Source organism: Dipteris shenzhenensis, chromosome 16 (genome assembly GCF_047967505.1).
Source record: "Dipteris shenzhenensis isolate YYH24624 ecotype China chromosome 16, Dip_SZ_1.0, whole genome shotgun sequence".
Lineage (NCBI taxonomy): Eukaryota > Viridiplantae > Streptophyta > Polypodiopsida > Gleicheniales > Dipteridaceae > Dipteris > Dipteris shenzhenensis.
The window spans coordinates 5904552-5929947 of record NC_141611.1 but is presented as its reverse complement, the minus strand read 5'-3'; the positions used below and the strand labels follow the sequence as shown (position 1 = coordinate 5929947).

General features: G+C 44.8%; 1 protein-coding gene across 2 annotated transcripts in view; it reads left to right on the top strand.

Annotated features, from left to right (window-relative positions):
• The first annotated feature begins 3403 nt into the window (after positions 1–3403).
• Positions 3404–25396, top strand: part of CBP20 (CAP-binding protein 20) — a 54814-nt gene continuing 32821 nt past the window's right edge. Inside the window, exons 1-3 of one of the 2 annotated variants that reach the window (XM_087387178.1) lie at positions 3404–3434; positions 3565–3624; positions 4779–5002. In XM_087387178.1, coding sequence (XP_087243304.1) covers positions 3607–3624; positions 4779–5002 — 242 coding nt within the window. In that variant the 5' untranslated portion in view covers positions 3404–3434; positions 3565–3606. Of the gene's footprint in view, positions 3435–3474; positions 3625–4778; positions 5003–25396 lie in introns of those variants that run through there. The other variant, XM_087387177.1, reaches the window with a different exon arrangement.

Below are 25396 nucleotides of genomic sequence, written 5' to 3'. Positions count from 1 at the left end.
ATTATGTAGGAACACATTGGATGTGGTGGGGATCCTAGTAAATGCTTTGTGTGGTTTAGTTAGGCACACCTAAGTAGCCTATAATTTGCCATGCTAGATGGTCAGCATTGTGGGAGATTCCATGTTAATACTGATGTCGCTAGTGTTGTTTGTGTAATTTTGTATTATTGTACTTTGAGCACAACTGAATTGAGATTGATTGATTCAGTGATTCGTTCAATTGATTGTTAACAACTATTGTAATTGGTGGCTTGAATACACGTGATGGAACTAGTGCCAAGGATTGTAATTGGTGCGAGGGTATCGATTGAGGTGTCACACAGTGCATAGAATATGGCCATGGAAGGTTTTCGTATATCATTGATATTGTGCACTATTTGAGAAAGAAGGTGTAAACTATTTTTTAAGAAAGCAAGCCCAAAGTGGCTTTGTAAAAGGTAATGTAATCCCTTACTTTTGGGAAAGGAGGGATAATTTTGGCTTCTTGAACTTTAATGAAATATTACGAATACTCTAGATGAGGAAGCATGAGCCACTCACCTAGGGAGAGAGATTGTACCCTGGTTGTTGCTATCTCATTTTTGTACCTTGGGTAATTTAGTTCTTTTAAGTGGTGTTCTGTGAGCATTACAAATTCTCCTTTTGGTTTCAAATTTGCTACCCTCAATTGAGGAAGGCATTCCTGGGAGAGGGGGATCTCAGTAACCATCCCAAAGGTGGCTCCAATGGAATGCAAAAGCTGGATCCTTGGTCATGGAATTGTTGTTGGGAGGATGGATGCAACACTAGCTCCTATTGTAATTGGCATGGCATGACATGAATGATTGCAATGGCTAGATGTTTGGTGGATGGAGTTGCGTACTTGTGATCTTTTCAAAGAAAGAGGAAGAAAAAGAAAAATCTAAGGTGTAAGCTAGTAGGAAGAAGGGGTCAGTAGGGGTTGATGTAAGATCCTAGTGGTTTTAGTGTCAATAGAGTCAGTACAATGTATTCTCATGCTCCTCCTTATGTCCCATATTTGATTTGAGTGGGACTTTTATTGGATTCTCATCAAACTATGTCTTTGACATGCCAAGTTTGTAATTCTAAAGTTTTGAATGACCTTTTATTGTGCCTTTGTACTTTGAAGTTCTGTGAAAATCCATTTTATGGATTTCATTGAGGGTTTTTCTTGGAAGTTTTTTTGGCCCAATAATGTTATGGCACCATCTGGAGCTTTATTTGTATGAGTCATCAGATTGAGAGGAGTCTTATAAAACTCGATACAAACTCCTAAAATGAGTACTATGGTTGAAGAGGTTTGGAAGAAGTTTGATATATCACTTTGTTACGGTAATCAACAAAGTCATTGCATCACCGTAACAAAGTGATATATGTTCTCTATAGCAAATGTGAGTTAGGACCACAATGTCTTAGAGATATTCTTTTTCTTTTGAGGCCAAGTTGCTTTTGAGAAAGTTGCCACACACACACACGCACGCACGCAGGCACATATGACGAATGCACACACGCACACATGCACGCGCGCAAATGTAGGTGAAGGGGCATGAACAGCCAAATAGGTATAATGCCAACACTACTTGAGGGCAACGAGAGGGTTTTCTTATTTGGGTGGCAAAAAGGAGAAAGGGAAGCACAATGTTAGAAAGAGAGAGGGGCGACACACACACAAATACACATTGTGGGGATCTAGGAGGAAGGGACACACAAGGTTAGGAATAGAGAGGGGCCCCACACTCACCAAGGGGGAAAGGGAGGGTGGGTGAGGACGATGTAGTTGGGAGGGAAGACACACATAATACCACTATATGACGAGGAAGAGATTTGAGCAAAAGAAGGGCGGGTTAGGAAGGGGGGGTGGGCAGGGGGGAGTGACACACACACACTCACACTACCTAGAGGGAGAGAATTCGGTGGGAAAAAGGGGACCTAATAGATGAGAGGTCTCCAAAAGTGACATACACTTTTTGTTTGTTGTAAGCACTATCTATTAGCTAATATTGTGCACACAAACATAGACACAAGGTCCTAGGATAGGGGGACAAGAGCGATACACACACCAAATATGCACATGCACATACAACTGCACACACTGCCCTAGGTGGAAGAGAGAGGTGTTTCCTAGTTGAAGAGTTGTGGGGGAATTTAGGAGAGCACAAGGTTGGGAAGAGAATGAGGAAGGGGAGGTACACACACACACACACACACACACACACACACACACCCCCCTCCTATCCCTTTCCCCCTTTACTTGCACTTTTCCCTATTTTCTTCCACCCATCTTCACTTAACATTTTCATAATATTTCCCTTTTTTTACTAAACTCCTTTTTCCAAACTGCACTTTATTTTCCTATTTCTCTTTACTTTTCCCATTTCTTTAAATTTTTCCTAATTGGCCTGCCATGGGTAGCCTAAGCAATGGCAATGGTTTGGCAAAGCTAATATTAGGAATAAACGAAGAAAGAAATTGAAAAGAATTTCACATTAAATGTATCGTGTATTTGGTGGGCACGTGTCTCATTTTGACGGCGCTACTTTGTTGGCCATGTGTGCTAGTTTGGCTTGTTTGCATGGTGGTATGTAGTCTCTGACTCTGCATCGTCGCCCAGCCTCATCTTCACGAATTCTTTTCTGAATGGTTCATCCTCTCCTGCCGGTGCATGGTTGCATGCAGTCTGTGTCTTGCGCTTTGTTGCCCATCCTCTGCTTCAGGGATTATTTCCTTGCATTCATCCTCTGCTTGAAGAGTCCTGCTAGGGCGTCGTCAATCCTCATCTTCAAGTATTTCGTGTATTGCCCTTGTGTATTGCAGCGATGAGGTGTGTGATATTTGACTATCGGCAAAAAAAAAGAAGTCGATCCCCCTTCCTCACCGGAAATTGTCGACTCAGTTCACAATCCCTATCATGCAACAGTAAGTTTTGTTCCCCTTTCTTCCCTGCCAGTTATGCACCAATTTAATAGCAAGCGGACGACATCTCCCCATTTTTCAATGTATGGGGGGACATACTCTTTAGAGCTATTATGCTACTTTATAGCTTAATGGTAAAGCTCACGAGTTTGGAATCCAAGATTATGGGTTAGAACCCCTTCTTGAATTTCAATTATAATGAAAAGATTAACTAATGCATAAAATAAAATAACCAATGGATAAACAAATAGGAAAACAAGATTGAACCAGGTTCAATTGGCTTGCCCTGTAGTTTTTCGGGACAAGATGTTCTCTCAGGGTACAAAGCACTAGTGGGGGTTTTATTGTCGGAAATGTCTCACATGCATGCACAAGCGACAGGCGGATTGGGCGAGGTGTGGAACGGTGCGCGTGGGAGTTGTCCCGCAAAAGGGAACTAAAAAATAAAGCTGCCAAAAATAAATCTCTCTTTGGTTGGAGTCCTTAGAGTATGGAGGTGTTTGGAGGAGGCATCATAAAGGCTACCTTCCCTTCCCAGCATTTGCTCATTTATGTATGGCTTATTTGTCGCTGTTCGATTTTGCTTATGATTTTTAAACCTTCCGCCACCCCCTCTTGCGAACGCATGAGAAACCGTTAAGTTCTTTGCAGTCACTCGAACTTCCGAACCCTACATCCAAATCAACGACTTCAATGTCGCGCTTGTTTAAGGTATTCTCTCCTTCTTCGTCTCTTTTTCTCTCTCCCTCCCTCCCTCCATGTCGATGCATTCAAGTAGAATTAGTTGCTTAACTGGTTTAGGATGAGAGCTTAGAGGTGTAATGCAGTGTCGTTTTCGTCGTAGTCTGCTACTCCATTTATCTGTGCTCGTATTCATCGAGCAGACGTTTCTCCTACATAATATTCGGTAATTTCTTTGTCCACTTTTTTATTGGTGTATACAACAAATTCGTACTTGTGTGTTCGACTTACCGCGAGTGCACACAGGGCCATTCAACGATCTTGTGTCCTGATCCTGCAATCCTTTGCAGGGCCTAAAATGACTGTTGAAATAATAGACAGTTGTTTGGGTAGTCCCTTTCTATGATCTCGCTGGTATACTACAAAAGAATAGTCTTTCTCAAGAGGCTTCGCTTTGCAAAACCATGTCCTATTGGCCTCTTCGCTTTAGTATTAGGTTTTCTATCTTTCTGGTGGTTTGCCAACCCCTGAATTTCTAATAGTGGCAATGATTTTTCTCAAAATGTTGTTCTAGGCTTTGGTAGATCGCTTCTAAAAAACTTTTGCCTTTTTCATTCACAAGTGTCAAACTATGTTCAAGCGCAACATAAACAAATGTCCCCCATCTAGAAGTTTCTTGGTGTTTGCCCTACCTTTTGCATCAGGAAGCACTATCTATTTCATTAAGTACATCTATGTGTTTCTATTGTGATGCTCTTTTTTTTTGTAACAAAGATTAAAGCTCAAGTGATTCTCCCTCTACTTCACCATCAAGAAGCAATAAATTTGTGTTGTAGCCCCTTCCAAGCATTGCTGGCCTTCTCCTCCAAATTTGTCAATGATATTCACTTCTACGATACTGTACCTACTCATAATGTGTATATAATTGGCAGGCCTCCTTTCTTAGTCCCCTTTGGCTAATGATTCTTTGGAAGATCAACTTTGGTACATAGAGCTATGTTTAATGCTTTTGGGAAGCAAGTGAAATCCCACCTTTATCCTTTATCGGATGAGCTTTTCCATGAGCTAGTTGTATATGCCTGTTCTTTTAATTCTTTATGACAAAATGATAAAATTTATCGTTGACCTTCTTATATGTATAACATGCAATAATAATTTGCTTTCAATGATTGGTCTTTTTCCAGAACTCCCAGACTCTTTCACAATATAGAGATCGCCGTTTTTCTGGCTCTCAAGAAGAATTTGATCAAGCGTTGTTGACATCCATCACACTGTACATTGGCAATCTATCTTTTTACACGACAGAGGAGCAAATCTACGACTTGTTTTCTAGATGTGGTGAAATCAAGAAAATAATTATGGGCCTTGACAAAAACACAAAAACTCCATGTGGCTTTTGCTTTGTCATGTAAGTGATTCTTTTGGCATTATTGGTTAAATTGTCTTTATGTTGTGTGTGTTATTGAGAGAGAGAGAGAGAGAGAGAGAGAGAGAGAGAGAGGTATAATGTCTGCAAGAGGCCTCGCCGGCCTATGAGACAAAGTGCAAAACCAAAAGGTAACTCATACAAGCCACTGAGGGCTGAAGCAAAGGGTTCACTAAGACCCTTGCTGAAAACTGAAAGCTAAAGTGCTAAACTAGTGGCCAAAATACTAGAGTAGCAAAATAACAGAACAGTGTCAGGTAGCACTCCTATCTGTGTCTGTTGAGCTGTCTCACGGCGTGGGGGAGGGCGTGGCCTTTGAAGACTGAAGGGTCTATGAGACTGAAAGAACCCAGATAGTAGATACAATGAGCTGAATGGGTGGAGCCTCTAAGTGGGCATCTATACCCAAAGGCAAGTGCAAGATGAACATAGAAACACTAGTACATAAAATGTTTGCGCCCATGGAGAGGATGAAGCTGTGGTGTGGCATCACTTCGATGGTCCTGTGGATGCTCGTAGTGGGGTCAAGCCCATGGTAGATCCCCACCGTATAAAACTTGTGATAAAGCGCTGGCGATGATCAGTGTGTGGTCCTAGGAACAGGAGCTGGATCCACTGCCCCTTATTGCTGCACTTCTGCTGGCTCTCTCAAGTACCTTGGGTGCACTTCTGAGGGCCGTGCCTGCAGCCTGTAATGGGCTGATTATGTGCACCCAATGGGGGCCTTTTATAGCCCCTCGTAATGACCGACTGGCCCTGAAATCTGCTGACAAGTCTGCAGGCCTGCCGACCTGGCAGCCTGCTGTACAACCGATCAGACCAGGGTTTTGGCCGACCAGACCAGGCCAGGCCTTGTAGGCCTATAAAGGCCGCCGCCCTCACTTGTGCCTGTTTGCTGGGCTGAGCCTATAACCAAACCTATGGCTGGGCAATGCTACAGCCTACAACTCCCTCCAGGCCCATGGGTGGCCCAATGATGGGCAGTGACAGTCCCATGTGGACTGTACTACTTGCTGTATGTAGTTCAATCCAATACTTGTATCCTGCCCACGTGGCAGCCTCTCTCTCCCTTCTTGTTCCCCCTATCGTGCTCTCCCATGCTCTCCTCATTGCAGGGGCTTACAAATGAAGAGTTGACCCCTATTCTCTGACAGGCAGTTCGGAGGAGGAGTTGGACAAGGCCCTACCTACCAAGCTCTGTCTTCCAATAAAACAGTCAGCAATGGTACTTCAACTTCATTGTGCATCTGGGGGTGCCCAGCCTCTCTCTCCCTCCTTGTTCCCCCTATTGTGCTATAGGTCACTCTCCCATGCTCTCCTCATTGCGGGGGCTTACAAATGGGGAGTTGACCCCTATTCTCTGACAGGCAGTTCGGAGGAGTTGGACGAGGCCCTACCTACCAAGCTCTGTCTTCCAATAAAACAGTCGGCAATGGTACTCCAACTTCATTGTGCATTTGGGGTTGTCCAGCCACCAATTTATACCAGGTGACAGCGAGCTCCATGTCATTTGGATGGTGGAGAAGCGAACTTTGTCACCCAATTAGGCCTAGTGGACATCTTTTGGGTACACCATGGCTTGCTGACCACTGTGCAGTAATGAGTTGGAAGGAGCAACCATTTCAGTGCAGCATACAGACGTGAAGGCCTGGGTGCTTTTTATGGCGCTCAACCTGACCCACTAGAAGTACGTCGCCGGTCCTGGCACCAGCGACATGTACAGAGAGTCAATGGGCAGTGGTCTTCAGCTTTGCTCTCTGTTCTGGTTTCAGCAGGCTGCCCACAGCATCACCATGACAGCAGCCCAAGAGAAGAACTGTTGGGCAGTCAGCAGCAGCAGTACAACATTCTGTACAGCAGCCTGCAGACAGGCGCAGGGCAGGCAGGAGGAGGCCGAGGGAGTGGGAGCAGGTGCAAGGTGCCACGTGGAAGGTCGGGAGTGGCAAGAGCACTGCAGCTGCAGTCGGGTGACACGTGGACAGGTCGGCAGGCAACAGTACCAGCCTGTGGCACCCTCCAGGCCAGAGACTGAGTCGGCCCTCTTCCAACCGTGTTCCTATATGTAGCCTCAGCTCGAGCAGGTCTCAGCCTCTGGCAGCAAAAGATGCAGCACCTTCAGTAGTTCCAATCATTTCATTAGCACCACACAGGAACTCAGTCCGCAGCACACCTTCCACTCTCCTTCACCCCCAGTGTGAGGCTGAAGGGAGTGGCTTCTGGCTGCTCCTGTCTGCTGCCTTTCCTGCTGAATGTTGGATGAATTATGAGGCCCAGGGCCTCTCCTTTTATAGGCCCAAGGCCTGGTCAAAATAGGCGACTGGTCAGCCGTATTTTGGCCGACTCAGTATGGCTGAAAACCGACCTGGTTGGCTGTCCCTGCCAGCCCAACCAGGGCCCTATATAAGGGTCTTTACTAGGCCATTTACAGCCTTTGTTCCAGGCAGGGACCCAGCCCTCTTGACTAGCCTAACCAAGGCCTGGTTGGCTGGCTCAACCAGCCCCAACCAACTCTACTGTTGGCCCTGTGCTGATCTGTCCCGCCATATTCCTGCGCCATCTTTAGGGTATGTTGCAGGCAATGTGCCTACCCACACACCTCGCCAGATAGCTCGCCATGTAGGTGCCTGTGCCCCGGGATACCCTGCCATCTTGTTCTGTCTCTTCCAGGCCAGGTCTTTGCCATGTATGCATCGCCATCTGCCATGGTCTTGACGCCATGTGTTGCAGTCACTCTGATGTGTCCAGGTACTTTCCTTTTTCTCTCTGATCTCTGCACCCATGGCAGCCATCTTGCTGCCCATGTGGCCATCCCTCAGGACCCAGGTCCAGCCCCCCCATGCTCTCCTCATATGGGGGCTTACATATGGGGAGGTGACCTTTCCAACAGCAGCAGCCTCTTCCTATAGTCTCAATATGATCTCTCTCATGGGAACATTTCTCCCATAGCATTACAGCATAGCCTAAGCCATAACTTGAGTCTAGTAGCTATAGAATACCTTTAAGTGGGGACTTAGACATGCCCTCTTCAATGAGAAAGACAACAGATGTATAGAGTATTATTTGTGATTGCCAAACCCCAACAAAAAGGAATGAAGATAGTAGTTAGCATACAGCATGATGTCCACAATCATCTCTCTCTGTCTCTCTCTCTCTCTCTCTCACACATTCCATCCCTTCGCACTTTGTAGTTAGAATGGGCACAGTTTTTGAGAAAGCCTTCCAGACTTCTAGCCCGCTTCATTTTCATAGGTGGAAAGCCCTAGCACTGTCAGAACTGTGCTTATGCAGAAGCTTGTTTTTGAGGATCTATTTAACTAAAGCAAGAAATTTATAAACATTTATACCACCACACATCATTCACACAGTCTTAGAACTGAAAGTAAATGAGGGAATGGAACATAGAAGAAGAGAGGCCATGTAGGGTGCGAACGAGAATCACCCCCTACTAGAGCTCAAGCACCTGGCATGTCTATTTGAGTAATGCTGAATCTTAATACAAAAGTATTCCAGAACAAATAACGGAACCTTTGAAATTTTAGGAGAACATAAAACAAAAAAAAACCACTTCTTTATAATTGTAGGAGGGAATTACAATGTTTCAATAAATGGAAGAATAAATATAGATGAGGTCCGTGTAGCCAAGACGTGATAACTGTCCAAAACTAAGCCATCGGATAGAAAGAGAAGCCCTCATGCTTCCTTTATCTGCCTTCCACGAGACTCTATCACAAACACCTTTCACATTGGTTGAGGTAGAAGCTTAATGCCACAATTGAATTCTAGAGGGAGATTCTAAGAAATCTTAAGTATCCCAATAAAAACTGCCCAAACAGCCTCTATATTGACCAGCAATGAAGACATCAACCGAAAAGATGCCAAATGGTACCAAAGTCTTCAACCATTGACTCAAACATGACCAGCATTCCATTTTGGAGTAGAAAATTGTGCTCAGATTGGGAAAACTCTAATTGCAATACCAGATGATGCTAGAATTCCTCCAAAATATTGGAACAGGGCTCTAGATCAAATCATAATTGATCAGGGGCGTGTCCCTATCAATTGCAATGCCTAGGAGCACTCTTTTACTTTTTGATCTCAAATAGGTGCCAGATTCTCTAGAAAATTAATGGAGTTTGTTCTAACTCCACCTGTCTTTGATAATTTGGAACAAAACTAATTCCATGGATAGCACAAGATTAAAAATTTGGATAATGTGAGAATTTTGGAATCGTCAAGCAAGAAGGATTTTTCTCTGAATTGCAGCTGATTTGGAAGAGAAAAACTGCATCTGGGCAATATCCAAGCGGGTGTCCCTCTAGTTTGAGGGAAAACAGGCATCAAAACAGCAGCAGCGAGCTGTAAATCAGATCGCAATTGTTCTGGAGGTGCTTGGTGAATAGAATTTTGGTGTCTACGGATCAGCAGGAGGCTGGAATCTAATGTGAAATTGCTGTCTTGGGCTTCATCAGTGTGACAAATGTGGGAGCAGCCAAGATCTCAATAGCAACCATGCAAGAATGAAGTGGCAAAAGCAACTTGCACTTCATATGGCTGGTTCTAACCCTAAAATGATAAAATGCTATAAAAAGCAGTTACAAAACAGAATTAGACTCTTGGGTTAATTAAAGTATAGATAGATTCATTTAATCAACTATTCCTAGAGATTATCAGTTTTTGGAGGCTACATCCTTCTCACAGGTCCACCTATGTAATCTCATTGTATCTTCATAAGCACCAACACTCTTCCCCGAATGCCAGTATGAAGGCAATAAGGAATTGAAGGGTATAGAATACCCTTTTGTGTTGGGTATGAAAACTTGGTGGATGTGGGGAGCATCCCACTTGCTGGCAAGTGGAAGGTGATCTAGTAAGTAATAATCAAGTCATAAGGACTTGGACAAACCTATGGGTTATGAAATAACTCCATGTACAGGAGTCCGCCCCATGCACGAGCTTCCATCATTTTGTCATCGTAATGTGACTAGCTGTACACATGGGACGTGCAAAGTTGTAGCTAATCCTCATGCAGAAAGTTGCCACCTACCATGTAAAGGTTAAAAGTTTTATGGCAGAAGAACCATGGATAAAGTGATCCCCAAACTGATGCATTGGATTTGTAGAAGATTTCCGGCCGGATATGTAAAGTCGTATAAGAGAGAATTAATTACAAAAACATAAACGGATGATCAGTATGTGCACAAGAAATAAATCGAGGATATAGAGGATAAAGTAATAAAGTCCCATGGAAAAATGTGTGGGCATGTTACGAGTACTTTATCCTATAGCTTATGGCGTCTATTATTCTATGCACATAGACTGCATTCTCTTTGGTTTTTCTAAAAGCCAAACTTTCTTTGACTTATCGTTCCAACTCTCTTAGGAAATGTTACGAAGCTGTAAAGATCCAAGTAAGGTACAAAGTTGACCATTTATTTGATCATAATCAAAGAGTTCTTCATTTAGTTTTAGTTATGGTCAAAGAGTTCTTGTAAGTGGTCAAAGCATTGACTTTGGTCAACGACACTTGACTTCGGTCAGGGAGACTTGGTTTAGGGCAAGAGGGTTGATTTTAGTTCCAACATCGGTTGGAGAGGTTTGGTTATAATTAAGGCGCCTTGACTTTAGTCAAAGCTCCTTAATTATAGTCAAAGACGGTTGATCTTGATCAACCAGAGAATTATTGTTTGGCGTATGCTTTGGTTGCTTGGTGGGGACGCCCACAGAGACTAGGATTAGTCTAGAGGTTATTTTGTTATTCACATGCGAATAGTTAACAATTAATGTGTGCCATGGCTATGTGCATTTAATTAAGTGTTGCAGGTCTTCAAGAGTGGTTTAAGATCCCAAGCTTAGGGAGCCTAGCAAGCAATCATGAGATGTTCGTGTGACCAAGGGCTACGAAGGCTCTAGAGTTGCCAACTAAGTGGCATCTAACTAGTAATTAGTCTAGTTCAATGACAAGTGGCATCTTGCCAAGTTGGGGGTTCGAACCCCATGTATAGTTGTTCAGCTCGTGGATTGAGTGTGTTCCAGCTGCGACTAAGAACTTTGTACTTAGATCCTTCATTGTGAAATAAAATCCTACGGAAGGGTCCAACCCAATTTGGTCCTGAGCCCTAATGTGTGCACAGAGAGAGAGAGAGAGAGAGAGAGAGAGAGAGAGAGAGAGAGAGAAAGAGCGAGATTAACGTCCGTGGGAGGCCTCGCAGGCCTATGGGACAAAAGTGCGGAAACAAAGTAAACTCATACAAGCCACTGTGGGTTGGGGCGAAGGGCTCGCTAAAGCCCTCGCTGAGTACTAGAAAACACATAAGCTGAAATACTGATGTAGTACATCATATCAAGTCAGGCCAGAGAAGCCAAATAGTGTGTAACATGAGTGAGGCATGTCAGGCGCTCAGGGCTAATGCTCCAAGAACATGATCTGGCTCCATGTATCCAGGCTCCGTGATAGCTCTTTGGTGTGACACAAAGAGCTCATGTATCTGCATCTGTCGCGCTGTTTGGCGCTGTGGTGGGGGGCGTGGTCTCCTCGATCTCTGGATCCGATGGGCTATGTCAAGTGTAATGCCACGTCTCTGTTGGTCGCCTCTGAGGAGAGCTGAGATAGGTCGAACCTCAATCGTGTGTGCTTTGGTCTCCTGTCGCATGTGAGATCCCCGTGTCCCTCGTCTAGTAGTGGTGTCGTGTCGACTCCCTCTACTGAACCATCTATCTCTCATGTCAGCTAGCTCCTCCTCCTCTACTCCCGAGTGCCCTGGAGTTGACTCAAATGCATAGAAGTCGGTGACCTTCCTCTGCGCTCGATCCACTTCATTGTCCTGTGACGTGGTGGTCGCATCTTGTTGCTCTCTGATCCGCCGCAGTAGTGTCTCTCTGTGTGTCCGCATCTCCATCAGGTAGAGCCCAATGCAGATCTGATCCTGGAAGTGGATAAGTCGTGAGAGTGGGCCAAACCCGTGTCCCTCCTGAAAAAGGCAATGGTAGCGCCCTCGGATCTTGTAGTAGGCGGGATACATACAAAGAAAGTGCTCCTCGGTCTCTACCTGACTTATTATGCATAGCATACAAGTTTGCTACTCTTTTGGTATGCCTACAGCTCTCCCTGCCTCAATCCTCAGCTGATGGGAGGAGACTCGTATCTGTTCAATGGCAATCCTCAGTGCATGTGAGACTCCTCTGTCCTCAAGATACTGGGGTCTGATGATGAAGCCATCATCCGATACTCTCAAGAAATGGTCATAGTAGAGCTGGGTCTTGGTGGGGAACTCTTGGTCCCCCCCCAAGTCCGAAGTGTGTGAAGTTGGAGGAGGTCTAACCGTATGATGCGGTTAATCTCATCTCGCGGAATCAGCTCGGGGGGTGCATCCATGTTGTACTAAAAAGAGGGGAGCCTGTCCCTCTGAATGCCATGACTGGCGAACCAAGCAGAGACGCGTGCATGCCATGCTGTATCAAACCCACTCTCTGCTAGTTGGATAGAGGATTCCAATGCCAGTCTCGGTAGCCTCTCATGAGGTAGGTCCCAGACTTTATGGAGGAAAGTCATTGTCTGAAAGGTGGCATCGATCTGAAGAGGGGTCATAGCAAACTTTGCCTGTACTATCTGATGGGGGACGGAGGGCTTACTACGAATCATCCTGAATCCCATGATTATCTGTAGCCGCTCAAATCTCTTCCACTCTGCTGCCGAAATATCACACCCCCAGAACGGTGCTGCATACATGGCAGTTGGTCTCACTAGGGTGTCGAAAAGCCAGCACTTCATCGGTGGGTCCTAGAAGTGCCTTGGAAACATTGTCGCTCTAGCGAGGCCAAAGCACCATATCCTTGTGTGAGGCGTGCTCGAGTTGCATGGATCATCGTGAAAACTGGCCCAATGAAAACTGCACCCAAGTATGTGTAGGACTGCATAATCTCTACTGGTTGACTTCGGTAAGTGAAGCTATGTCGATGGAGCACTGGGTATGAGGTGTTGAAGATCATAACCTTGGTCTTCCCGAGGTTAACTGTCATCTCTCTCTTTGTGCAAAACTCCTCGAGGGCCTCCAGATGTCTTTGTAATCCCTCTGCTGAGGACGACAAGAGGACTTTGTCATCTGCATATAGTGGTATCGGAGCCAGTGGTGACCCCTCGCCTCCCAAGCGGTCTATGAAGGATGTGATCTCATCAATGTAGAGGCCGAAGAGAGTCGATGAGAGGGGGCATCCCTGTTTCACCCCAATCGTGCTCTCCACCCAGCCTGATAGGCTTCTTGGGGCACGAACACGTCCCCTGACGGACTCATATAGGCTCATCACCCCCCAAATCAGAACCTCTGGGATCTGCATCTTGTGGAGTCTCCTGATCATGCGGGATCGTGGGACAATATCGAAAGCCTTTCGAAAGTCTACAAAGCAGGCATAGATTTTCTGACGCCTCGAACTCGCCTCCTCAATGATAGCCCTGAGTGTGAAGATGTGGTCTAGGGTGGAATGCTGTCTCCGAAATCCTGTGTGTCCTAGAGCACGCTTCCCATGTGCCTTTGTGTGACTGTTGATCTCTCTCTCTCTAGTACAGATCCATAGATCTTGGCGAGAGAGAGAGAGAGAGAGAGAGAGAGAGAGAGAGAGAGGGAGGGAGGGATTATCAAAGTCTTTGGAGAGAGAGAGAGAGAGAGAGAGAGAGAGAGAGGGACGGAGGGATTATCAAAGTCTTTGGAAGACCGATGGGTCTATGAGAATGTGAAACTCCTGGTACAAACGAGCTGTGAAGGTGGAGCTACTAAACGAGCATCCACACCAATGCAGAATGCAAAAAATGTAGAATGGTAGTACTAAGTACTAAGTACAACATAGTCATGTCGGTGGTCGACTACATATCAATCTCATCATCATCATCATCATCATGACATCAGGGTGGATGAAGCAATGAAGGCATGAAATCGATGATAGAGTGCTGTTGGCCACTCACGGGTGCGGCCCTGTGATGTCTTCTAGTCATAGTTCTGCGCCTAGTAATCCCTGTCGGGCCGGCTTCGACTCTAAACAGGGAGGGGATATCCCCAAGTGTAATCTGCGTGTCTGAGCCGTCAAGTCACTAGCTCTGGAGACTGGGTCATGATCATGTCGAGGCCTCGTCTTGTGGGGTTCCATGTGATCTGGCTGGAAGAACTCCGTGATAGAGCTTTGAGAGGGATCTGCCAAGGAAGAAGTCTGCTCGTGTCTTTGTGATCGAAGAATCATCTCGCCGTGCTTGACTACCTCATGAATGAAGCTTGCCAAGCATCTCTAGTTTGGATAGGAGAGGAATTGGGACAAAACCCCATAGCTATATCTGAAGAGGCAGTAGAAACACCCTTGGATGTCATAGTAAATAGGACACCAAAAGATGAAGTGCTCTGTCTCAACCTCTTGCATGTCACATAATGTGCATATGCGCCTCTCCTTGGGTAGGCGCTCTGCTCTGCCAATAGAGATCCTCAGTGAGTGGGGTAAGTGGATCTGCGTGTATCCTGGTGGGTCAATGAAACCCTCCTCTGTGATATGTAAGGGGTGATCTTTGTTGAAGCTAAGCTTTTGTAACCGGCCAAAGGGCAGTGTAATTGACTCTATTATCTCACAAATCTGAAATACAGTCAACTTGAACCATTGCCATTGCCCACAAACAAAACTTAGAGCATATAACTTCACAGCATAGCATCACCGAACCATTTAAGACAAGGGAGGCTAGAATGCCCCTACTCAAAAGCATGAAAAGTGACACCTGTTGGCCCCAACACTTGGTGCCCCTTGCGGTATTTATTTAACTATTGGTTAGGGACTTTCTTCAAGAGCTCACCCGTAGGTGCAACCCAGTACAATGCCAACCCGTGGCTGTGTCAATGATCAACTCCCAATGCTATTCTCTTGGTTCCTTTCAATAGCCATGCATAACACAAGTAGAACAACGCCAAGCAATGCATTCACATATATCAAAGCCATTACTGAGCCCACTGCTTGCCACTGCACCCCCAGGAAGAGAGTGTCACAACCAGTGCCCCAATCCTCTTCCGGGCCAATGGCAAGGCATCCAACCTTGTAGAATCTCAGTAAGAATGATAGTAGCATAGAAGAGAAGAAGAAGATTAGAATCCAACCAACAGAAAGAGCCTGTTTCAGCCCGGAACAGCCCCAGAAGTTGGTTGAACAGCAGACAACAGACTCTGGTAGGAGGGAGCTGCCTATGAGTGACTTCCGGCACCAGAAAAGCTCAAGAAAGAGAGGGTTCAGCAAGCTGAAACAGATCCGCCATGATTGCGCCCACCAGAATGGAGATTCCAGCCCACTAGCACCTCAATTCTCAATGCGCCTTGCACATGGTGCCTCTTCTTCAGGGGATAACAAAAAGAAGAAGAGATGTAACTATTGCAGGAAACCTGGGCATGATCTTTCTGAATGCAGGAAGTGATAGCATCTGAAAAGAAAAAGAAAGAGTTTGGTCTTGCAGTATTTGGTTCTTCTAGTGCAGATGATCGACATGAGTCCGCCGCTAATTTTGCACAAGACCACCATTGGGCTTTCTTGGAAGCAATGGAAGCTAAAAAATGGAAGCACAATGGAGAAAAACGAAATGCTGTAATAGATTGCTGCAAAATTGAAGTGTGGAGGCTCAAGGGAGAGCCAACATAACAAAACCCTAGGGCTAACTGCTCTAACTGGACTAAGTGTCCTAATTGACCTAGATGGTACATAAACTAACTGTACCAATAGTCCTGACTGACTATAACTAGGCCTACAAGGCTCATACCAAGGTATAAGTGGCATCTATGGATAGCCCATGAGATAGCCTAAACCCCCCTCCATGGTATGGGCTGAAGTATACTCGACATGGCTCAGGATACCTTGCATGGGTTAACTGATATCAGAGAGCGATTATCAACAGGTGATATTGAGTTGTCTTATGTTCCCACTGAAGACAACTTGGCAGATCTTTCTACGAAGGCTCTACCTCGACCTAAGTTTGAGGCTTTTCGGCAAGCTTTAAACCTAGTACCTTTTGTAACTTGATCTGTTGTACTCTGTACAGTCATAGGTTGCTATATCCTACGGGACGAACATGTGCAACCATGACACTATATATTTTGACAAGTGAAGTATCAGCCTCATAAAGAAGGCCTAAATGCTGAGTCCCTTTACGATATTTGAAAACACGCTTCATGGCATGCCAATGGTGCATAGATGGGCTGTGCATATATCTGATGAACTGTGAGACAGCATACTGTAGATTAGGTCTCGTATGGCATAGGTAAATCCAACAACCAACTGCCTGTTGATAAAGAGTGACATCACATGTACCGCTGCCATCCTCAAAAGAGAAGTGAAAACCAGTTTCTAATGTTGTGGATACTAGCTTGCACTGAAAACGTTGCAAAAGCTGTCCAGTGTACTTGGATTGTGACATTAAAATGCCCCCCTCACTGCTAGCAAATTGAATAACCAGATAGTAGTGCAAAAGACCAAGATCAGACATAGCAAATGTTTGCTGCAAATCAACTTTAAAATCTGCAATTTGCTGAGCATGTGTTGTGAGAGAATGGGGAGAGAGAGAGAGCAAGAGAGTGAGAGCTGGAGAGCTGAAAGCTTGAGAGCTAAGTTGCAATGGAAGAGTGTAAAGAGTACAACTCAAAGAGTAAGAGATAAGGTTTTGTCCTAGCGACAAAACCTTAGTAGTCACTAACCATAGTTAGTGAACTAACTGCGGTTAGGGAAAAAAACCTCTTAAAGAGGGAAAAGTGCCCCTAACTAGCTTATTAAATTACATTGGTCACTGCTGAATTATATCTATAATTCTAACACCCCCCCTGCAGTGCCAATGTCATGTACAAGGATGATCAATCACCAAACGGATATAAGTTCAGGGCACTGCGAAATGCCTCAAACTTTTCACGTGGTAGTGCTTTGGTGAAAATATCTGCAACGTTGTCATGTGTGGACACAAAGATCATACTGATCTCTCCTGCATGCAACTTCTCTCTGACGTAGTGATAGTGAACCTCAATGTGCTTCGTGCGAGCATGAAACACTGGATTCTTTGCCACTGCAATGGCACTCTGACTATCAGTGAGAATTGGAGAAGGACCCTCCAAAGACAGATGAAGATTAGCAAATAGACGTCGCAGCCAGACACATTCAACTGTTGCTGTGAAAGCTGCCCTGTACTCAGCTTCACATGATGAGGTAGCCACTGTAGATTGTTTCTTGCTCAGCCAGGAAATGCAAGATTTACCCAAAAAGAAACAATTGCCACTAGTGGACTGCCTAGTGTCATAATCACCAGCCCAATCTGAATCACTGTAGGCATGCATCTGCAAGTCACCCCCCCTGGGAAATAGCAAGCCAAAAGACTTCGTGCCCTGCAAATAACGGAAGATGCGCTTAACTGCTTGCCAATGCATAGTTTTTGGGCTGTGCATGTACCTGCTCACCTGAGATACTGCAAACTGAATATCAGGTCTAGTGTTGCAGAGATATATGAGGCATCCAACAGCCTGACTGTAAAGTGTGGCATCAACTAATTCTCCTGCATCATGCATTGTGAGTTTCAGCCCCGGCTCCATGGGAGTGGCTATGGGCTTACAATCATGCATGTTAAATATGTCCAAGAGTTTCTGCACATACTTGGATTGGGACATAACAGTGCCACTTGTCTCATGAGAGAACTGGATCCCCAAATAAAAGTGAAGCAGCCCCAAATCTGACATGTCAAAGTTGGTCTGCAAATCGGCTTTGAAATCTGCAATTTTGTCTTCATTGGACCCTGTGAGCAGTAAGTCATCGACATAAAGAAGGATGACTAAAATTTCCCCCCCATCCATCTTGATGTAGAGGGTGCTCTCAGTAGGACTATTGTGCAGCCGCTTGCTGGTCAAAAAGGCGTGAATCTTGGCATACCATGCACGAGGGGCCTGTTTCAGCCCATATAAAGCTTTGTTTAGCTTGCATACTTGAAGTGCATTTGCTGTAATTTCAAAACCTGGAGGTTGTTTGACATACACCTCTTCCAGCAAGTCCCCATTTAAGAAGGCTGTTTTTATGTCTAACTGATCAACATTCCAACTCAAAATGTGCAGCCATTGCAATAACTGATCGGATGGTGGTCATCCGGGATGTAGGAGCGAATGTCTCCTCATAATCTATGCCCTTTTTTTGAGCATAGCCTTTAGCAACCAGCCTTGCCTTGTATCTGTCAATGGAGCCATCTGGCTTCCGTTTGACCTTGAAAACCCATCTTGTGCCAATGGCATGTTTACCTGGTGGCAAGTCTACAACATCCCAAGTCTGATTTTTTTCAATGGACTGCAACTCATCGTGCATGGCATGCATCCAATGCACATTGTCCTTTGCCTCTTCGAATGTGGCAGGCTCCTCCTCATCAAGAAGAGTACCTGCATATGCTGATTCCACTGAATTAGCACCTTCCATGTGCCTTGCTGCACTGCGAGTCCTGCCAGGTAACAGAGCATCAATTTTACTCTCCCTGAGAGTCTGTAACAGCCAGTTTGGGACTGTTTTTGCTGCATGTATGTCTGCAATTTCTTGCTGCACCACTTGTTCCACTGCCTGTGGAGGGGGCAAGACATCCTGTGGCGGAACTAAAGCATCTGGAGGTGGCTGTAAATTCTGATTTGCATCTGAAATATCAGCAGGGGAACCCAAGGCAATGGGTAGCAACCCCTCAAAGACATCCTCTGAAGAAGAAGGCATTTGAAATTCAGCCGGAGTGTGAGCTGAATTTCCAGCAAATATCACATCTCTATTGACTATGATCTTGCGTGTAGCAGGTTGTAGAGACGGTACCCCTTGCTTTCTGCACTGTACCCAACAAATATGCACCTAATGGCTTTATCTGACAACTTGTGCCTAAATTCAACTGGCACATGAGCATAAGCAAGGCATCCAAAGACTCGGAAATGATCCACTGAAGGCTTTCTCCCATTCCAGACCTCATAGGGAGTTTTTGTTTTTAAAGCCTTAGTGGGAGCCCAATTCAAAATGTAATTGGCACACATCAGACCCTCAAGCCAGAATTTGTGAGGCATGTGTTTGCTTTTCAGCATACATCTGTCCATCTCCATGAGAGTTCTGTTTTTCCTCTCTGCTTTGCCATTTTGCTGAGGGGTCAGCCTGACTGTGAGCTGATGCACAATACCCTTGCCTTTCAGAAATGCATCAAAATCTGCAGACAAGTATTCCCCACCTCTATCTGTGCACAATGTCTGTATCTTGAGTCCGGTTTCATTTTCAACCATGGCTGAAAAGTGTTTAAACACCATGAACACTTCTGATTTGCGCTTCAGCCCAAAGACCCAAGTGAAATTGGAGTAATCATCAATAAATGTAACGAAGTAGAGATGACCACCCAACCATGGAGTCCTCATGGGACCACAGACATCATTGTGTATAAGCTGTAATTTGCGGACAGCTTTAACTGAACCATCCTTCTTGAAGGGGAATCTATGCATCTTGCCTAAAATGCACCCTTCACAGGCATGTGGAGGAGGTATCTCAAGAGGTGGCAATGCATCAACCATGGAATGCTTCTGAAGTGTCATCAAGCTGTTGTAATGCATGTGGCCATATCGGGCATGCCATAATTCTGCATTCTGCATGGCAGCTGTAGGGGTAGAAACTGCAAGAGCATGGGCTGCTCTTTTCTCAAAAAGATCAAGCTGAAAAAGCCCACGCAGCAGAGTACCAGATAATCTTAAGGCATAATCATCTTCCCTGTCTCGGATAGCACATTTGTCATCCTCAAAGATGACCTGAAATCCAGCTCTGTTAAGAGTGGACACTGAAAGAAGATTTTTGGTTATACCAAGCACATATAAAACATCTGAAAGTCTGAAAATTGAGCCTTCAATGGCAGTAAGCTCAACATCTCTTGTGCCACGTACTGAATATGATGAGTTATTGGCACAAGTGACTTTCTTACCAACGGGAGGTGGATGCAAGGAAGTAAAAAGACACTTCCTAGAAGTGATGTGCTTGGATGCACCGCTGTCAAAATACCAAGTGTTTAGTGTTTCATTGACACTGAAAGCAGATGCATCCGTAGAAGAGTCATAACTGCAAGTCAAAAATGCATATGTATCATCATTACAAGTGGTTGTACTATCCCGAGCATCTGGAGCAGCCAGCCTAGAATCTGAAATGCAAGATAAAAAGGCATAATCCTGTCCAACAAAGTTGGCTGCAGCATCCCCACTGTCAGGTGCATGAGTGGCTGAATCTGAAACAGCCATACCGGAGCTGTTTTTCTTCTCTTTTGCAAGCCTTTTCCTACATTCTGCAATGTGATGACCTGGCTTTTTGCAGTAGTGACAAAAACCCTTCTTCTTGGGCTTACTTGCATTATTTTTAGCCTTTTGTGAAGGCTGTCCTAACCCACTGGAAGGCTGATTTACTGATGTCTTTGCCTGTCCCTTTGTTTTCGATTTAAACTTTGAGAGCATAGCTTGTTCACCTGCACGTGAAGCCAAGTTTTTCCTGGTCTGCTCTTCCTGAAGCAGAAGTCCTATCAACTCATGAAAAGTGAGAGGATTTGCACCCCCCCTCAATGATAAGTTCAGCGAGGTATGAAAGCTGAGATAAGACTCGGGAAGAGAATTCAGAGTGGTTGTAATCATCTCTGAATCAGGAATAATTTCATCTATGTTTAACAATTGCTCTCTGAGATCCTGTAGCTTTGTGAGGTGGACTGACATGGAGTCACCCTCTTCCATATGTGTATTACTTAACTCTCTTTTCAAGAAAGATACCCTTGCATCATTCCGGGCTGCATACATGCTTTCTAAAATATCCCACGCTGCCTTCGAGGTCTTACACGACCGGATATGCGGAATGATAAATCTTTTCACTGAAAGAGAGATGCATGACAAAGCTAAGGCATCCCGTGAATCCCATCTCTTCTGCTCTGGAGTAGTGGCTATAGCTGCACCACCAACTTGTTCTGCAGCTGCACCCTGTGCACGACCTCTTCCACAGTTTTGTTGATTATGCTTTGGTTGCTACAGTATGCAATGAAGAGCCATTATGTCATCAAGATGCCTTTTTGAATGATTGTTGGATGAAGGCCGGGCAAGCTGAATTGGATTCTATCCATCAGAATGACACTTGGGAGTTGTGTGATTTGCCTTATGGCAAGAATGCCATTGGAACTAAGTGGGTTTACAAGATCAAACGGAAAGCTGATGGTTCAGTGGACCATTACAAAGCCCGTCTTGTTGCTAAGGGCTATGCTCAGCAGCATGGCATTGACTTTGAGGAGACTTTTGCTCCCACTTCTAGGATCACTACCATTCGCATTGTTATTGCCTTTGCTGCCCACTTTCATTGGGAGATACATCAGCTTGATATTAAGACAGCTTTCTTTCATGGGCATTTGCAGGAAGAGGTCTATGTTTCCCAACCTCCTGGCTTTGAGGTGGAAGGTTCTGAAAGCAAGGTATGCCGCTTGAAGAAGGCCCTCTATGGATTGAAGCAGGAACCTCGGGCTTGGTATTCGAGAATTCATTCTCATGTGCTCACACTTGGCTTTCAGAACAGCCTTACAGAGACTACCCTTTACATCTACAAGCGTGGGACAGATTTGCTGATTTTAGTCCTTTATGTGGATGACATGCTTGTAACTGGGACACATGCTCAGCAAATTGCAGATTTTAAAGTTGATTTGCAGCAGACATTTGCTATGTCTGATCTTGGTCTTCTGCACCACTATCTGGGCATTCAATTTGCTAGCAGGGAGGGGGGCATTTTGATGTCACAATCCAAGTACATTGGACAGCTTTCGCAGCGTTTTCAGTTTGAGGATTGCAAGCCAGTATCCACACCATTAGAAACTGGTTTGCACTTCTCTTCTGAGGATGGCAGCGGTACACGTGATGTCACTCTTTATCAGCAGGAAGTTGGTTGTTTGATTTACCTATGCCATACGAGACTTGATCTACAGAATGCTGTCTCATAGTTGAGCAGATATATGCACCGCCCATCTATGCACCATTGGCATGCCATGAACCGTGTTTTCAAATATCTTAAAGGCACTCAGCATTTAGGCCTTTTTTATGGGGCTGATACTTCACTTGTCATGCATGGATTCATTGATAGTGATTGGGCTGGTTGTTCTGACACTTGTGTGTCACATAGTGGCAACTGTTTTATGCTTGGTACTTCATGTGTTTCTTGGTTCAGCAAGAAGCAGAGTACAGTTGGTACTTCTAGCTGTGAAGCTGAGTACAGAGCGGCTTTTACAGCTACAGTGGAGTGTGTTTGGCTTCAGAAGCTACGTGCAGATCTTTGTGCATGTCAGACTGCTCCTACCGTCATCTTCACTGATAGTCAGAGTGCTTTGGCTGTCGCACGGAATTCAGTTTTCCATGCTCGCACAAAGCACATTGAGGTTCACTATTACTATGTCAGAGAGCGTTTATCAACAGGTGATATTGAGTTGTCTTATGTTCCAACTGAAGACAACTTGGCAGATCTTTTTACGAAGGCTCTACCTCGACCTAAGTTTGAGGCTTTTCGGCAAGCTTTAAACTTAGTACCTTTTGTAACTTGATCTCTTGTACTATGTATAGTCATAGGTTGCTATATCCTACGGGATAAACATGTGCAACCATGACACTAGATATTTAGGTATCTTGAGCCATGTCCAGGATACTTCAGTCCATACCATGGAGGGGGGTTTGTAGGCTATCTCATGGGCTATCCATAGATGCTACTTATATCTTGGTATGAGCCTTGTAGGCCTAGTTATAGTCAGTCAAGACTATTGGTACAGTTAGTTTATGTACCATCTAGGTCAATTAGGACACTTAGTCCAGTTAGGGCAGTTAGCCCTAGGGTTTTGTTATGTTGGCTCTCCCTTGAGTCTCCACACTTCAGTTTTGCAGCAATCTATTACAGCATCTCGTTTTTCTCCATTGTGCTTCCATTTTTGAGCTTCCATTGCTTCCAACACCCAACACACACATACACATGGCAAAATGAGGCATGGGAATTTAATGCCCATAGGGGGGTTAGTTGGCACACCATGACCCTAAATGCTTGGGAACCAATGACTTCTAGTTTGTAGGATCTCTAGGGGGTCAATTTTTAAAGGATGACCCCACTGAACCAAACCAATGACCTTAGAAATTGAAACCACTCGAATAGCAGTAGGAGTTGCACTTATTGCACATGAAATCATAGGCACCTTTTGGGCATTAACTAAGGTCCCTAGCCTGGCACGCTAGGCTAAATTCAGTGGTAGTTAGTTTGGACACTTCACCATCACCACCACGTCCTCATGACATACCGCCCTCTTGAAACAGCAAACTATCTTGTTTGCTGTCCCAAAATTACAACAATTAGAAAAGGGTGTCACAATAGGCATAAACAGCCCATAATGCATAGTACAACATCACATGAAGTGCAAAAAATACAATGTACATATAGCAGGACTGCAGATCCTTCGTATGGCAGTGTATCAACCGAGTGGAGTGGACTTATTCTAGTCTTACAAAGGTATATGTCATGATCACTCATCATAGAAGTTTCATGGCAGAAACACTGTCAGCATCAGTGCTGTGGGTGAAAACGCAGTGTCACCAAGCGACCTCTAGATATCCTGTGAGCCTGTCTGTACTGTGGGTGCGGAGGTGCTACCCCGCCCATGAACATCTGGTAATGCTCCAGATCTGTGCTCTCCTAAACCGGAATGAGCCGCTACCGCAGTAGGCTCGAGACCAAACGCCTCAAGGTAGAGCTGTAAAACCTGTGGTGAATCTGCCAACCGATCCTTATGTGCCACAATTTGCTCAGGAATCAAGACCTCATCCTGCTCATCAACTTCAGGTTGCTCTTCAACTGGCATATCTTGTTGCACTTCTCCATGAAAAGGCTTCAACAAGCTAACATGGAAAGCATTATGGATGGTCCACTGCTCAGGTAACTTCAGCCTGTAAGCTACCTCATTGATCTTCTCAAGAACTTGAAAGGGGCCGTAATACCTCATATTCAGCTTGGTGTATAGCTTTACCTTCCCTTTCTTGCTCTTGAGGAAGAAAACGCAGCAACACCAATGGCCTTTTGCGAAGACCATCTGCAGCTTTTCTGCTTGTGCTGACTGCGTTGAAGGGCATACTTAACCTTTTCATACGCTGCCCGCAAGTCATTTGCCACAAATATCTTCTCATTTGTATGCAAAATAGGAGGAACCTTTCTTGCTCCTTCCACTATTTCAAGCGGTCCCTTACCCGTGGAAGAGTGCATTGTATTGTTGTATGCATACTCAATCAGCGGCAAATACTGTTCCTACTTTGCTTTGTGCTCAGACACATAACAACGCAGCAAATCCAAAGCTGTAGAATTTGCTTCTTCTGATTGACCATCAGACTGTGGATGATAAGAAGATGAAAACAACAGTGAGGTACCCATGTTATCAAACAAACCTCTCCAGAACATGCTGGTCATCCGTGGATCTTTATCGCTCACGATAGACTCAAGCATCCCATAATACTTGAAAACAGACTTCAAGAATTCCTTTGCCATGTGCTTGGCTGTAATCTTCTTCCTTACTGAAATGAAGTGAGCCATCTTGCTAAATCTGCAAATTATGGTCCATATGCCATCATGACCAAAAGGAGTGCGAGGGAGATCAAAAACAAAATCCATAGCGATGCTCTGCCATGGTCTATCTGGTATAGGCAAAGGCTGAAGTAAACCGGGCTGTTTCTGCCTGTCATACTTCACCTTTTGACAAGTGATGCATGTCCTGACATAAGCCTCAACATCCTTTTGTAGAGAAGGCCAATAAAAGTAGTGCTCTACTGCTTTGATTGTAGCCTCAATACCCCTATGCCCTGCATACGATGGGGCATGACTTTCAGTGAGCACCTTATGCCTCAATGGCTACGTTACACACAGCTTTCCATGCATCATCATAAATCCCTCCTTGAGTGTTAATGATCATGCCGATTGCCCTCCATAAGCTGATCATAAATACGTGCAAAAGCATCATGTGTAGCATATTGCTCCTTCATGGCATCAAGCTCATTGTGATGAGCAATAGTAACTGCAGATACCTGTGGTTTCTTGGACATAGCTTCCATACGTGGCCTTCTAGAAAGTGCATCAGCCACTACATTTTCTTTCCAGCCACATGGACAATCTGAAAATGAAAAATGGAAAGGAAGTTTACCCATCTCATGTGCTTCTCTGACAACTTTCTCTAAGTGAGAAAGTATCGTAGCGATTGATGATCAGTTTGCACATAAAAATCAGCACCTAAAAGATAGTGTTTCCACACAGTAAGAGCATGAATTACAGCTACCAATTCTTGCTCATTCACATTCATGTTGTGTTTAGCATCTCGGA